The sequence below is a fragment of the Hemiscyllium ocellatum genome, chromosome 23 (genome assembly GCF_020745735.1).
Source record: "Hemiscyllium ocellatum isolate sHemOce1 chromosome 23, sHemOce1.pat.X.cur, whole genome shotgun sequence".
NCBI lineage: Eukaryota > Metazoa > Chordata > Chondrichthyes > Orectolobiformes > Hemiscylliidae > Hemiscyllium > Hemiscyllium ocellatum.
In genome coordinates, this window is record NC_083423.1 from 58,856,696 (window position 1) to 58,871,260 (window position 14,565).

The window sequence follows — 14,565 nt, forward strand, 5'->3', positions numbered from 1 at the left end:
CACTAAGATCCCTCTGCTCATCCACACTACCAAGTAGTCTACCATTAGCCCAGTACTCCATCTTCTTGTTACTCCTACCAAAGTGAATGACTTCACACTTAGCTACATTGAACTCCAATTGCCACCTTTCTGCCCAGCTCTGCAACTTATCTATATCCCGCTGTAACCTGCCACATCCTTCTTCGCTGTCCACAACTCCACCGACTTTCGTGTCATCCGCAAACTTGCTCACCCAGCCTTCAAGCCCCTCCTCCAGGTCATTTATAAAAATGACAAACAGCAATGGTCCCAAAACAGATCCTTGTGGAACACCGCCAGTAACTGCACTCCAAGATGAACCTATACCATCAACTACTACCCTCTGTCTCCTTCCAGCCAGCCAATTCCTAATCCAAACCTCTAATGCACCCTCAATGCCATACCTCCGTAGTTTTTGCATTAGCCTGCCATGGGGTACCTTATCGAACGCCTTGCTAAAATCCATATACACCACATCTACTGCTTTACCCTCGTCCACTTTCTTCTTTCTTCACCTTTTCAGAAACAAACACCAAAGTCACAATACCCTCTGAGAGACAAAAAATGTCTTGTGACTTTTAATTGAATAATCCCCAAGTTCTAGATTATTCCTCAAGAGGAAACATCTTCTCCACATCTACTCCTTGGGATCTTGTATTTTCAATACTTGTCTTCTAAACTCCAATGAATACAAACCTAGCCTGTTCAAACTTTCTTCACAAGACAATCCACACATTCCAGGTTTGCCAAACCTTTTCTGAACAGCCTCCAGTATATTTACATATATAAATATGGTGATCAGTTTTGTATGTAGTACTCCAAATGTAATCTCACCAATAACCTGTATAACTGAAACATAACTTCCCTACCCTTGCATTCAATTGCCCTCACACTGAATCATAATATTCTGTTAGGTTTCCTTATTACTTCCTGTAGCCTCACACTAACCTTCCGTGATTCATGAACTAGGTTACCCAAAACTCTCTATATCTCACAGCTCTGCCACCTTTTGTTGTTTAGATAATTTGCTTCTTTTGTATTATTCCTTCCAACATTGACAATTTCACACTTTACCACATTACACCTGATTTGCTGCAACTTTGCTCAGTTACTTAACCTGTCAATTTTTTTTTCTTGTAACCTCCTTATGTCCTCTTCACAGCCCTTCTTTCCTATTTATCTTCATGTCAACAGGGGGTGGCACAGTGGCTCAGTGGTTACCACTGCTGCCTCACAGCGCCAGGGACCCAGATTTGTTTCAAGCCTCAGGCAACTATCTGTGTGGAGTTTGCACATTCTCCCAGTGCCTGCGTGGGTTTCCTCTGGGTGCTCTGGTTTCCTCCCACAGTCCAAAGATATGCTGGTCAGGTGAATTGGCCAAGCTAGATTGCCCATAATGTTAGGTGGATTAGTCAGAGGGAAATGGGTCTGGGTGGATTATGCTTCAGAGGGTCACTGTGGACTTGTTGAGCTGAAAGGCCTATTCCACACTGTAGGGAATCTAATCTAGTGATTGTTTATAAATTTGAAAGCACTAAGTTAAAAAAAAATTAAAAATTAGAATTGGGTTCATTGTCACATGGACTCAAGTACAGGAGTACAGTGAAAAGTTTACAATGTCACCCCTTACGGCATCATCTTAAGTACAAGGTACCTATGTGCAAACCTTTAATACAAAATGGAGAAATAAAGAAAAATAAAGTTACATTACCTTACAGTGATTCATAGTATAAGTTAGAAAATAAATAAAGTTAAAAGGATAATCATTACAGTCAGATAAACAAATTACAGATACATATTGCAGCAAATTTAGCTGCCACACCTTTAGTCCCTTTATCTAAATCATTTATATAAATTGCAAAAAGTCAAGGTCCCAACTCTGACCCCTGTGGCACACCACTCATTACATTTTATTTATTCCTACTGTCTGCTTTCTGTTAGCCATCTAATTTTCTGGCCATGTCAATGTTTTCACAGTAACCTTGTTGTGGCACCCTATCAAATGCATTCTGAAAATTTTCCTTTATCTCCAGCACAAATTATTTCTTTAGAGAACTCCAATAAATTAGTTCAACACAATTTCCCTTTGAGAAAACCATGTTGACTCTACCTGATCACTTCGAACTTACTCAAATGTCCTTTTATAACATAGCTTCTGACATCTTCCCCTATGACAGAGGGTAAGCTAACTGGCCTGACGTTTCCTGCTTTCTGTCTCCCTTCTCAATAAAAAAAAATTACATTTGCTAGCTACCAATCTAGTGGGAGCTTCCAAATCAGGGAATTTATTTGGGAAACTGAAATCAATGCATCAGCTATCTCATTCGCCCTTCTTTTACATCCTAAGCCAAGTACCTCAAGAGCTGGGCTCTTGTCAGCATGTAGCTCTGACAATTTACTCAGTATCGCTCCTGTAATTTTCCTGAGTTCCTTCCTCACTTCCACTTCCTGATTTATCCTGATTTTCTGGGATGTTACTTGTATCCTGTGTAGTGAAGACTGATGCAAAATCGCAGCTCAGTTCATCTGTAAATTCCCTATTTCAATATTAATTCACCAGACTCATTATCTGTAGGATCAGTGCTCTCTTTGCTAAATCTTTTCCTCATTTTCTTGCTCTTATTTGCCCTCAGAAACCCTTATTTTGCCATTTATTTATATTTATCTCTAGTTTTCCACACACACACACACACACACACACACACACACACACACACACACATTGTGCTGATCCTTTTTTGTGGTACTCAATCAGATTGCGATAATGCAGCAGGAACTGACAGGGTTAAAGCCTTTGTTAATGGAACGAAACCAGGAGACAGAGGAACTTCTGAAGGTCATTGCTGATGAGACACTGGAGGTGGAGGTTGTGAAGAGGGTGGTGGAAACTGATGAAGAAACAGCAAATAAAGCAGCACAGGAGGCCCGGGCGATTAAGGTAAATTATTTGAATGCTGCCTCATCCAAAAGACAAAGATTTAGCGACAGAGTCAAACCCACTCTGACTTACATACCACCACCCCCCGTCCCACACAGCTGACCACCTCGGCAGCATTCTGACCACAGGAGTACAATAGTCAGGAAACCAAGTATAGCCAAGTTCCCCATTGGACTTGCATTGTGTTTTGATATTTAAATATGATAAACTACACCACACTTTAATCCTAATAGTATTTGTTCAGTGTCTGAAATGCAGCTGGTCAAAAACTGAATGTCTGAAAACTGAACATTTTGATAATTTGCCAAGGATCATTTTAAGGAGGTAAAATAAATAACTGACCTGGACAATATGGAGCAATACTCACATTGACACAAGGTGCACCAGAAGAATGATTAGCTTTGCCACTCCATGTAGGAGAAAGTGAGGACTGCAGATGCTGGAGATCAGAGCTGAAAATGTGTTGCTGGAAAAGCGCAGCAGGTCAGGCAACATCCAAGGAGCAGGAGAATCGACGTTTCGGGCATAAGCCCTTCTTCTTCAGTTCCTGAAGAAGGCTCATGCCCGAAACGTCGATTCTCCTGCTCCTTGGATGCTGCCTGATCTGCTGCGCTTTTCCAGCAACACATTTCCACTCCATGCACCAGCCTGTTCCACACTTCCAATGATCCTTGATTCTACTCAAATCTCTTGATCCGAAATGTCTATTTCTCAGCTGACTGGTCCAAAATCCAGCATGATCCCCATGATTAATATTCCCAACAACAGTGTTAGGATTGGCAATATAGATGAGAGTGTTGGTGCTATGTAAAGATCCAAAATAATACTTTGGGGTTACAGCTGCTAGGTTATTTGTTAAAGAATTGTCAGGAGTGTTAGGTAGAGTAAAACAAAGTGGATGGATGCTGGTGCTCAGAAATGCCTGGACTTTGCTTTAAGATGGACAAGGTGTTAGGACAGAGGCAGGAGGAGTCTCCATAACTTGGTAGTTCACACCATCAATCAAATTGTTCAATCCAGTTTTCAATATGGTTAATTGTACACTTTGTCTACATTTGACTTAAGACCATAAGACTAGGAGTGGAAGTAAGGCCATTCGGCCCATCGAGTCCACTCCGCCATTTACTCATGGCTGATGGGCATTTCAACTCCACTTATCCGCATTCTCCTCGTAGCCCTTAATTCCTTGTGACATCAAGAATTTATCAATCTCTGCCTTGAAGACATTTAGCGTCCCAGCCTCCACTGCACTCCGTGGCAATGAATTCCACAGGCCCACCACTCTCTGGCTGAAGAAATGTCTCCACACATTTCTGTTCTGAATTGACCCCCTCTAATTTTAAGGCTGTGCCCATGGGTCCTAGTCTCTCCACCTAACGGAAACAATTTCTTAGCGTCCACCCTTTCCAAGCCATGCATTATCTTGTAAGTTTCTATGAGATCTCCCTTAACCTTCTAAGCTCCAATGAATACAATCCCAGGATCCTCAGCCATTCCTTGTATGTTAGACCTACCATTCCAGGGATCATCCTTGTGAATCTCCGTTGGACATGCTCCAGTGCCAGTATGTCCCTCCTGAGGTGTGGGGACCAAAACTGGACACAGTACTCCAAATGGGGCCTAACCAGAGTTTTATAAAGTTTCAGTAGCATATCACTGTTTTTATATTCCAACCCTCTTGAGATAAATGACAACATTGCATTCGCTTTCTTAATCACGGATTCAACCTGCATGTTTACCTTTAGAGAATCCTCGACTAGCACTCCCAGATTCCTTTGTACTTTGGCTTTATGAATTTTCTCACCATTTAGAAAGTAGTCCATTATTGTATTCTTTTTTCCAAAGTGCAAGACCTCGCATTTGCTCACATTGAACTTCATCAGCCATTTCCTGGATCACTCTCCAAAGCTGTCTAGATCCTTCTGCAGCCTCCCCACTTCCTCAGTACTACCTGCCTGTCCACCTATCTTCGTATCATCAGCAAACTTCGCTAGAATGCCCCCAGTCCCTTCATCCAGATCATTAATATATAACATGAACAGCTGCAGCCCCAACACTGAACCCTGTGGGACACCCCTTGTCACCGGCTGCCATTCCTAAAAAAGAACCTCTTATCCCAACTCTCTGCCTTCTGTCAGACAGCCAATCCTCAATCCATGCTAGTAGCTCACCTCGAACACCATGGGCCTTCACCTTACTCAGCAGCCTCCCATATGGCACCTTTTGAAAGTCTAGATAATCCACGTCCACTGGGTTTCCCTGGTCTAACCTACTTGTCACCTCTTCAAAGAATTCTAACAGGTTTGTCAGGCACGACCTCCTCTTACTTAAAATAGAAAGATCCATCAAGCAAGTGTGGACCCGCAGGAGATGGGCGGTCCTCAATGAGTATTTCTCCCCTATGTTTACCTTGCAGAAAGACATTGGGAATTTAGGAATATCTTAGGGACAGTCCATATCACAGTTGGATGTATTAGAATGTATGAAGATGGATAAATCTCCTGTCCTAACATGATGTTTCCAAGAATTTTGCAAGAAGCTAGAGAAGATAATATGGAGGCCCTGGCTGATGTTTTTGCATCATCATTAGCCATGGGTGAGATCCTGGAAGACTGGAGGGTAGCGAATGTTGTGCCCTTATTCAAGAAGGGCTGCAAAGAAAAATCCGGGAACTACAGACCAATAATCCTAACATCAGTGTTAGATAAGTTACTTGAGAAGATTCAGAGGGATAAGATATACATTTGGAAAGACAGGGTTTGATTAGAGTAGTCAGCAGGGCTTTGTGCGTGGGAAATCATGCCTTACAAATTTTTTACAGTTCTTCAATGAAGTGACCAGGAAGGTTGACGAGGGCAGGGCAGTAGACATAGTCTACATGAATTTCAGCAAGGCTTTTGATAAGATTCTAAATGGTCAACTGCTCTGGAAGGTTAGATTGCATGGAATCCGGGGAGAGCTGGCAAATTGGATACACAATTAGCTAGATGGTAGGAAGCAGAGGATAGTACTGGAAGGGTGCTTGTCAGACTGGAGGCCTGTGACTCGTCGAGTGCCTCAGGGTCAGTGCTGGGTCCATTGCTGCTTGTTATCTATATCACTGATTTGGATGACAATGTAAAAGGCATGATTAGTAAGTTTGCAGCTGACACTGAAATAGGCGGTATCGTGGACAGTGAGGAAGGTTATCAGAAACTGCAGCAGGTTCTTGATCAGCTGTGGAAGTGGGCTGCCAAATGGAAAATGGAGTTTAATATAGAAAAGTGTGAGGTCTTGCATTTTGGAATTTCAAATCAAGGTAGGACTGTCATGGTGTATGGTAGGGCCTCAAGGAGTGTAGTGGAACATAGGGACTTGGAGTTCAAGTGTACGGTTTTCTGAAAGTGGAGTCACCAGTAGAAAGGGCAGTGAAGAAGGCTTTTGACATACTGGCTTTTAACAGTCAGGGCACCAAGTATAGAAGTTGAGAAGTTATGTTGCAGTTGTACAGAATGTTGGTGAGGCCAGACTTGGAGTATTGTATCAGTTTAAGGTTGGAGTGGGAAGAATAAATGGGAATCTGAAGGACAGAGGATGGTACACATATGGAATGATCTACCAGTGGAAGTGGTTGAGGGGAGTACAACATTCAAAAGGCATTTGGACAAATACATGGATAGAAAAGTATTAGAAGGATCTTGGTCAATGCAGAGAGAGGTGGTTAGCGTAGATTGACATTTTGGGCAAAGTTTGGGCAAAAGGGCATGTCTCCATGCTGTTGAACTCTTTGACTCTATAATTCTATAAGCGAATGTCTTCAATAAACAAAAATACCGACTCCCTGGCACCGATGCCACCTTTAAAATCCTGTTTTGTACCTTGACAGACACTGTCAGTCCGGAGATGCCCGACACAGTTCCTGATATTTGCCCCAGACACGGCAGATGGAAAAACCGGCACCCACTTTGTGCTCCTGCTGACAGGGCAGTGCACAGTTAGCCCAAGACCAAGGGTGGAGGGCATGATACCAGGGCATGCCAGCCTGTGTTTCAAGTAGTCTCAGCCATCTGGAGGAATGCCCAACACTGTAGGAAACAATCAATGTCCTTCTTCACTCCAATACGTCTTCCCCTTCTATCTACCTTCACACTCAGTACAACCAAACCTACCATGTTGTACAGTACCCACCTCCCATCAAGGCTCATACTCAACCACTATCATTACTGCATATAATATCTTCCCTCATTCATTGTCACCCACTCCATCTCTCCACTTCACTAACCCTCATGCCCTCTGTGCTCCCTCTTCACTCACTCAAGAACCTCCACCTGCACCAACAGTAATAGCTGTTTGACCAAATTCATCTCCTGTAACACCAGCCTCACTCTCTCATTCTCGGAAGAAAGGAGCCCACAATAGGACAGAAAGAGTTTATACAGGTGGCAAACTGCCTGACATTCAGTTCCTCACTCCTTATGAGGAGGGGATCCTGTCTGTACTGCTCTGAGCATGCCCTGGACTGGTACAGGAGGCTGCCCTACACTTACCATACCAAGACTCATTTAAGCCACAGATAACTCTTTTGTCTTGACTGACACCTGCTGATAACAATGACAAACCTCTTGACTTGGTGCTGCACTAAACAGCACAGCAATATGGCAGTAAGATGAGCCTGAAATCTCTGGCTGAGGTGGCAGGAATGCTGTGAGCATCCAGACAGGCTCAGAGTGAGTCAGTGTTGCAGCAGTGAGTGAAGATCCTGGAGATGTAGCCTGGTCCAGTCTATGAGCTGGCTGTGTCCCTCAACACACAGCGTCCTTGATGCAGCATTACCAGTGCGGATTACCTGAGCAATCGGAGGTGCAGAAGTCATAGAATCAGAGAGGCCAACAGCGCAGAAAGAGGCCCTTCGGCCCATCAATTTTGCACCAATCAAGTACAATCACCCAACTATTCTAATCCCATTTTCCAGCACTTAGCCCATAGACCTGTATGCCTTGGTGTCGCAAGTGCACATCGAAATACTTCTTAAATGTTATGAGGGTTTCTGCCTTTACCACCCTTACAGGCAAAGTTCCAGATTGCCACCACCTGCTGGGTAAAAATGTCTTTCCTCACAGCTCTTCCAAATCCATGCCCTTTGGTCATTGATCCTTCCATCTTGGCAAAAGGTTTCTTCCTGCTCCTCAGAATTTTATACAGCTCAATCATATCACCCTTCAATCTCCTCTACAACAACAAAAATAACCCCGTCTGTCCAATTTCTCTTCATAACTAAAACTCTCCAGCCCAGGCAACATCCAGGAAGATCTCCTCTGCACTCTCTCCAATGTTATCACATCCATCCTATAGTGTGGATTCCAAAACTGCACACAATGCTTTAGCTGAAACTAACCAACATTTTATAGTTTTCCAGCATAACTTCCCTGCTCTTAAGCTCTATGCCTTGACTAATAACGGTGAGACGTTGAAATGGAAAGTATTTGTCTCTAATTTAGAGTAAAAAACATCCCATTTGACTGTATCACTGAGGCATTGCTTGACATAAAAGGAATGACATACTTTGCTATAATTGTGTTTGATTGTACCTTATGTCCTCCAGCCAGAGGGTAACTGTGTGACTCTCCTGTAGGTTGAGTGTGAGCAGAAGCTGAGTGTGGCTATGCCAGCTCTCAACGATGCTATCACAGCTCTCGACACACTGAAGGCCAGCGATATCACTCTACTGAAGACCATGCAGAACCCTCCAGCAGGGGTGCGGCTCACACTCACTGCCATTTGTATCTTGAAGGTATCCCAGAAAGTAAAAAGTCTAATGTTCACTGAAAAATGTGCGTATGGCATGTTCACAAATTGCATGCTCCCATAATACACCTGGCATGGTATCTGTGTTCATGTTGAGGAACATATGAACTGATCATGTTACAGAATACTAATACTGACAACTTTACATCATGCTAAGTTCCACAAGTGAATTCCAGAGGTGAAGTAAGCGTGACATCCTTGACATTCCTGATGAAGGGCTTATGCCCGAAATGTCGAATTTCCTATTCCTTGGATGCTGCCTAATCTGCTGTGCTTTAACCAGCAACACATTTTCATCCTTGACATTAAGGCCACATGTGACGAGGTGTGGCATCAAAGAGCCCTAGCAGAACTGGAATTAGGGGGCAAATTCTACTCTGTAGTTGGCACAAAGGAAGACTATGGTTGTGGATGTTGGATGTCAATCATCTCAGCTCCAGGACATCTTTGCAGGAGTTCCTCAGGATAGTGTTCTTGGCCCAATCATCTTCAGCTGCTTCATCAATGACCTTCCCTCTATCATAAGGTTAGAAGCAGGGATGTTTGCCAATGCTGGCAAAATGTTCAGCACCATTTGCAACTCCTCAGATACTGAAGCAGTCCAAATGCAACAAAAGCGGGTCAATGTTCAGGCTTGGATTGAAAAGTGCCAAGTGGCATTGCCTGACCCTTGTGTGGCATTAATGTCCATTTTAAACAAGAGTGCCTAACTATTTCAACTTGACATTCAATGGCATTACTGACTCCCCACTATCAACACCCTGGTGATTACCATTGACCAAAAATTGAACTGCACTTGTCATCTACTCTCGCAACTCCTTTATTTAATATAAGAGGCTAGGAATCCTGACTCCCCAAAGTTGTCCACCAAGCTAGGAGTGTGATTGAATACTCCCCACTTGTATATTTGACTGCAATTTCAATAACATTCAAGTAGCTTGACACTATCCACGACAAAGCAGTCCAGTTTACTGGCACCACATCCAAAAGCATCCATTCCCTCCATCACTGAGACTTCGTAACACCAGTGTGTACTATCTACTAGATACACTTCAGTGACACACCAAGCCTCCTTCCACAGTAGCTTTGATTGACCAGCATTCTGCCAAAGGTGCAGCTTTTATTTACATTGCTTCTTGTCCTTATCCTAAGACACAATCTCCTGAACACTGAGGGCTGAACCTCTCTCGCTGGCCTCTGCAAAACTGGACCAGTACACTTTTGTGGTCTGCAAGCCACATGCCCAACTCATGAATGGCCGCACACACCACTTTTGCCTTTTCACACTGGGTCGGGTTCACAATGCAGATTGTGAGCAGTACAGTCCTCAGATATGATATAATATTGATGGAAAATATTTTTACGAACTTTGGGGAAAAAGTAAATCTAAGCATCTAATGAAAGCCTCCATTTATTAATTCTAAGAAAAAGTGAATTCAGCCATCTGTAAAATACTTTGCATTACGTGTAACCATATTAGTTTATGTCAGCAAACTAGTGATCACATCAAAGGGCTAAGCTGTTACTTCAACTTCTTGAAGGCTGTCTTTCAATGTCAAATGAATATAACGGCTACTGTTATGAAGTCCATTAGCCCCGAAAACTCAGCCAAACATTGATAACGACTACAGCTGTCTAAATAATCAACAGAAAAGAAGTGTTCATTTCAGGAAAATGTTTCTGGCAATCAATGTAAGGAAGCAGCAGAAGGTATTTTCAGATTGTCAGATATTCTCATGTGTTAAAACCATATTTATATCTATCCCAGCTGTTTAAGTAACAACAGATAAAAATGGCAACAAAGACTGACAGAGCATTCTGATACATTATCACTGCAATATGTCTTTTCCTCCATTGGGAAAGTGTGCAATGCATATGAAAAGGTACACAAGGGTGGTCAATGTAAGGTCCAACTTGCTGAAATAAAACAGGTCCCTTTGAGGAATCACTGCACTAAAGCATTACTACACAGCACCTAACAATTCAAAGGTGTAAAAATCCTTCATTCAGAACAATCCAGACCCCTCAACAACTGTTTCATTTTCTTCACAAAATTTTTTTTTTAGATTACTTACAGTGTGGAAACAGGCCCTTCGGCCCAACAAGTCCACACCGGCCTCTGAAGAGCATCCCACCCAGACCCATTTCCCCTTCACCTAACAATATGGGCAATTTAGCATGGCCAATTCACCTAACCTGCACATCTTTGGAATGTGGGAGGAAACCAGAGCACCCAGAGAAAACTCACGCAGACACAGGGAGAATGTGCAAACTCCACACAGACAGTTGCCTGAGGCGGGAATTGAATCCGGGTTTCTGGCACTGTGAGGTAGTAGTGCTAACCACTGTGCCACCATACCGCCCAAATTTAGGGCTCTTTTAATGGGCTTCCAAAACTGTACCAGATGAAATGGTGCAAATCAATTTAATAAATGTAGAACAGCAGAAACAAATCTGTTTCTAAGTAGCAGTAAATAATCTAATATCTAACTTCTACCTTTCTTGAGGGAATTAAACCTGAGAAAAAAGTGGATGCAAATGGAAAAAGTATGGATGATTACTGGCCCTCTGCAAAGAAGATGCTGAGCGATATGAAATTCCTGGAATCACTGAAGGTAAAGTCTGCTACAAATTCAACTTAGCAGGAGTTACAGAGGTTGTGCACAACTTTGAGAGAGCATAGGTTGGTACAGTGGATGAAGCTTAATGTGGGGAATGCTGAGTTAATACTGAATTGATGGGAAGAACATGGAGAGACAATTTAAGTAAAGGTTCAAACTCTAAAGGAAGTGCAAGAGTGGAGAGACCTATCTGCACAATGCTTTGAAATTCACAGAATGAGTTAAGAAACCAGTTAATTAAAGCATACGGCATTTTTTGACTTCATTAAAGGGCACAGGGTACAAGAGCAATGAACAACCTAGTCCACTCTTCCATCACATCTAACACCTCTCCCATCACACACGGAACCTTCCCATCACACCTAACACCTCTCCCATCACACACGGAACCTTCCCATCACACCTAACACCTCTCCCATCACACACGGCACCTGCCCATCACACCTAACACCTCCCCCTCACACTCGGCACCTTCCCATCACATCTAACACCTCTCCCATCACACACAGCATGCAATCGCAGAAGGTGCAACATCTGCCCCTTTACCTCTTCCATGCTCACCATCCAAGGCCCCAGACACTCATTTCAGATTAAACAGTGTTTCACTTGTACCCCTTTCAATTTGGTCTATTTCATTCATTGCTCCCAATGTGGTCTCCTCTATAATGGAGAGACAAAACACCGACTGGGTGATCGCTTTGCTGAGCACCTTCGGTCTGTACGCAATCAGGTCCCGGACCTTCTCGTGGCTTGCCACTTCACCACCCAATCCTGCTCCCATGCCCACATGTCTGTCCTTGACCTGCTGCAATGTTCCAGTGAAGCTCAACGCAAACTGGAGAAACAGCATCTCACCTTCCGACTAGGCACGTTTCAGCCTGCTGGTCTCAACATTGAATTCAACTTCAGATGATTATCCCAACTCGACCCCTCTGCTTTCATTCTGCTCTGTAATTTTATTTCATTTATTTTATTCTTTTTTTCACTGTTCTGTATTTCTTATTTCTTGATTGTCTTTCTCTCGTTCCCCACTCTCTCATCACTTTTTTCCTCTCCTCTTCCCCCTTTGCTATCCTTCTCCCCTGTTTTCCATTTTGTCTCTGCTTCACCCATCCCCCCATCCCCCACATATTTTGTCACATAGCACTGGCCTTGGTCATTCACAGCTCGTAATCTCCCTACAATCTCTCTATGCACTGTCATTATCACCTCTTTATTGCTACCTTTGTTTCTGGAGCCATGACTCACCTTCTCTCAGCCCAGTATAAATAAATACCTCCTTATATCTCCCTTTTTTTAGCTTTGACAAAGGGTCAGGTAGACTCGAAATGTCAGCTCTTTTCTCTTCTTACAGGTGCTGCCAGACGTGCTGAGATTTTCCAGCATTTTCTCTTTTGGTTACAAGAGCAATGAGGTTATGTTGAGCTTGTAAATGACACTAGTTTTTCCTCAGCTGGAGTACTGCTTCCAGTTTTGGACATTGCACTTTTGGGGGAAGGTGAATTCATTGGAGAAATATTACCAAGAATGGTTTCAGAGATGTAGAACTTCAAAGATGAAGATAGATTAGAGAAGTTGGGACTGTTTTCCTTGAAGAAGACAGAGTTTCAATTGCAGAATGTTAACCTGAAAAGGAAGAATGTGTAGGGGGAAGGTGGGGAAAAGGCAGAAGAATTGCACTGTTCATTTGGAGTGTTTGAGCACAAAGGATAGACTGTGATTCTCTGAGGATAACAGTTGGAAGTTCTTCTGAAGGGTACACCATAGGTGATAACTCTAAGAACAATCACAAGCAGCATCCCTCATAACACTGGGCTCTTCAATTATCTACTACGCCATCACATAGCATCACAGTGCAGCTGAGAGAAACATAGCGTCAAGTCAGGGCTTGAAGTGTGCAATGAAATATGAAGGCTCTCTCCCAGGAGAATCATCACAGACTGACGATCCTCACCTCTGTGTTGAGAGTATTTCTTTACTTCATTGCCTTGTGCCATTGTGTTGCTGTTAACAATCCCAAGAAACTTGAATAGCGTAGGAGCTGTGATAGTGTAGAGACTCAAGGTAAATGGATTACTTAGAAAGGTGAGCGATAACTTCGATGAACCACAATTCAAGTCAAATTTCATCAGTACTACAGCGAACTATACTGCATGAAGTGTGTTTGAAATGAAGAAATATATTTTGTGAATAAATATTTGACTTGATAAACTTAAAAAAGAGCTCTTTTATAGGGATTAGCTTCAATGCAGGAGGGCAGGCTGCATTCAATAATCTTCCCATTTGTTAATAACTATTCCCTGAGGTTCAATTAATGATTCTTTGAAGCCGAACATGTTCAGGGAGGTGGTGAAGATGTGTTTGGGTGTGAGTCCTACCTGAGAGTACATTCTCTCTGTTCATTTCATCAGGGAATGTCCTATCAATCTGAGTCTCATTCCGTTTCTAAACTGAACAGACTCTGCGCAAAGTTTTGCTTCCACTGCCAGTTCTGCTTCTGTCAGTTAACTTTGTGTTGTCCTCTCCACAGGATTTCGATAAAGACAATATCCCTGTGAAAGTGATAGCCCACATTCGAAGAGACTTTATCAGCAATCCTGAATTCCAACCATGTGTCATCAGGAATGTTTCCTCAGCCTGTGAGGGCCTTTGCAGCTGGGTCCGAGCCATTGAAGTCTATGATAAAGTCGCAAAGGTAAACCTTATACGAGGTTAAAGCCAGTTCATTTGATGTTGTGTTCCAGCAATCGGTAAGGTGACAGAAGATGTAACATTTGCAGGTTGTCTACCATCACTGTGTGTAAAAGTGCACATAATTTACCCATGCTGCCGTCACACATACTGCTGCACTGGTACATCTGTAGCCATATTGGACACAGCTCACACTGAAGACAATCTTACGTCCCAAATATATTTTAAAACAATACAGTGTCCATACACCTTGTCTTCGAGTAAAAAGTGAGGTCTGCAGATGCTGGAGATCAGAGCTGAAAATGTGTTGCTGGTTAAAGCACAGCAGGTCAGGCAGCATCCAAGGAACTGGAAATTCGACGTTTCGGGCCAGAGCCTGATGAAGGGCTCTGGCCCGAAACGTCGAATTTCCTGTTCCTTGGATGCTGCCTAACCTGCTGTGCTTTAACCAGCAACACATTTTCAGCCCATACACCTTGTCATCAATCACACCATTCACCATGATATTTTCCC

At 43.0% G+C, this 14,565-nt stretch overlaps 1 protein-coding gene across 2 annotated transcripts in view; it reads left to right on the forward strand.

The window, feature by feature from the left end:
- The window catches only part of LOC132826812 (dynein axonemal heavy chain 3-like), a 323,241-nt gene that overhangs the window by 214,480 nt on the left and 94,196 nt on the right, over window positions 1-14,565 (forward strand). For both annotated transcript variants that reach the window (XM_060843056.1, XM_060843057.1), the window contains 4 exons: window positions 2,774-2,956; window positions 8,568-8,726; window positions 11,248-11,355; window positions 13,892-14,056. In XM_060843056.1, coding sequence (XP_060699039.1) covers window positions 2,774-2,956; window positions 8,568-8,726; window positions 11,248-11,355; window positions 13,892-14,056 — 615 coding nt within the window. The remainder of the gene's footprint in view (window positions 1-2,773; window positions 2,957-8,567; window positions 8,727-11,247; window positions 11,356-13,891; window positions 14,057-14,565) is intronic.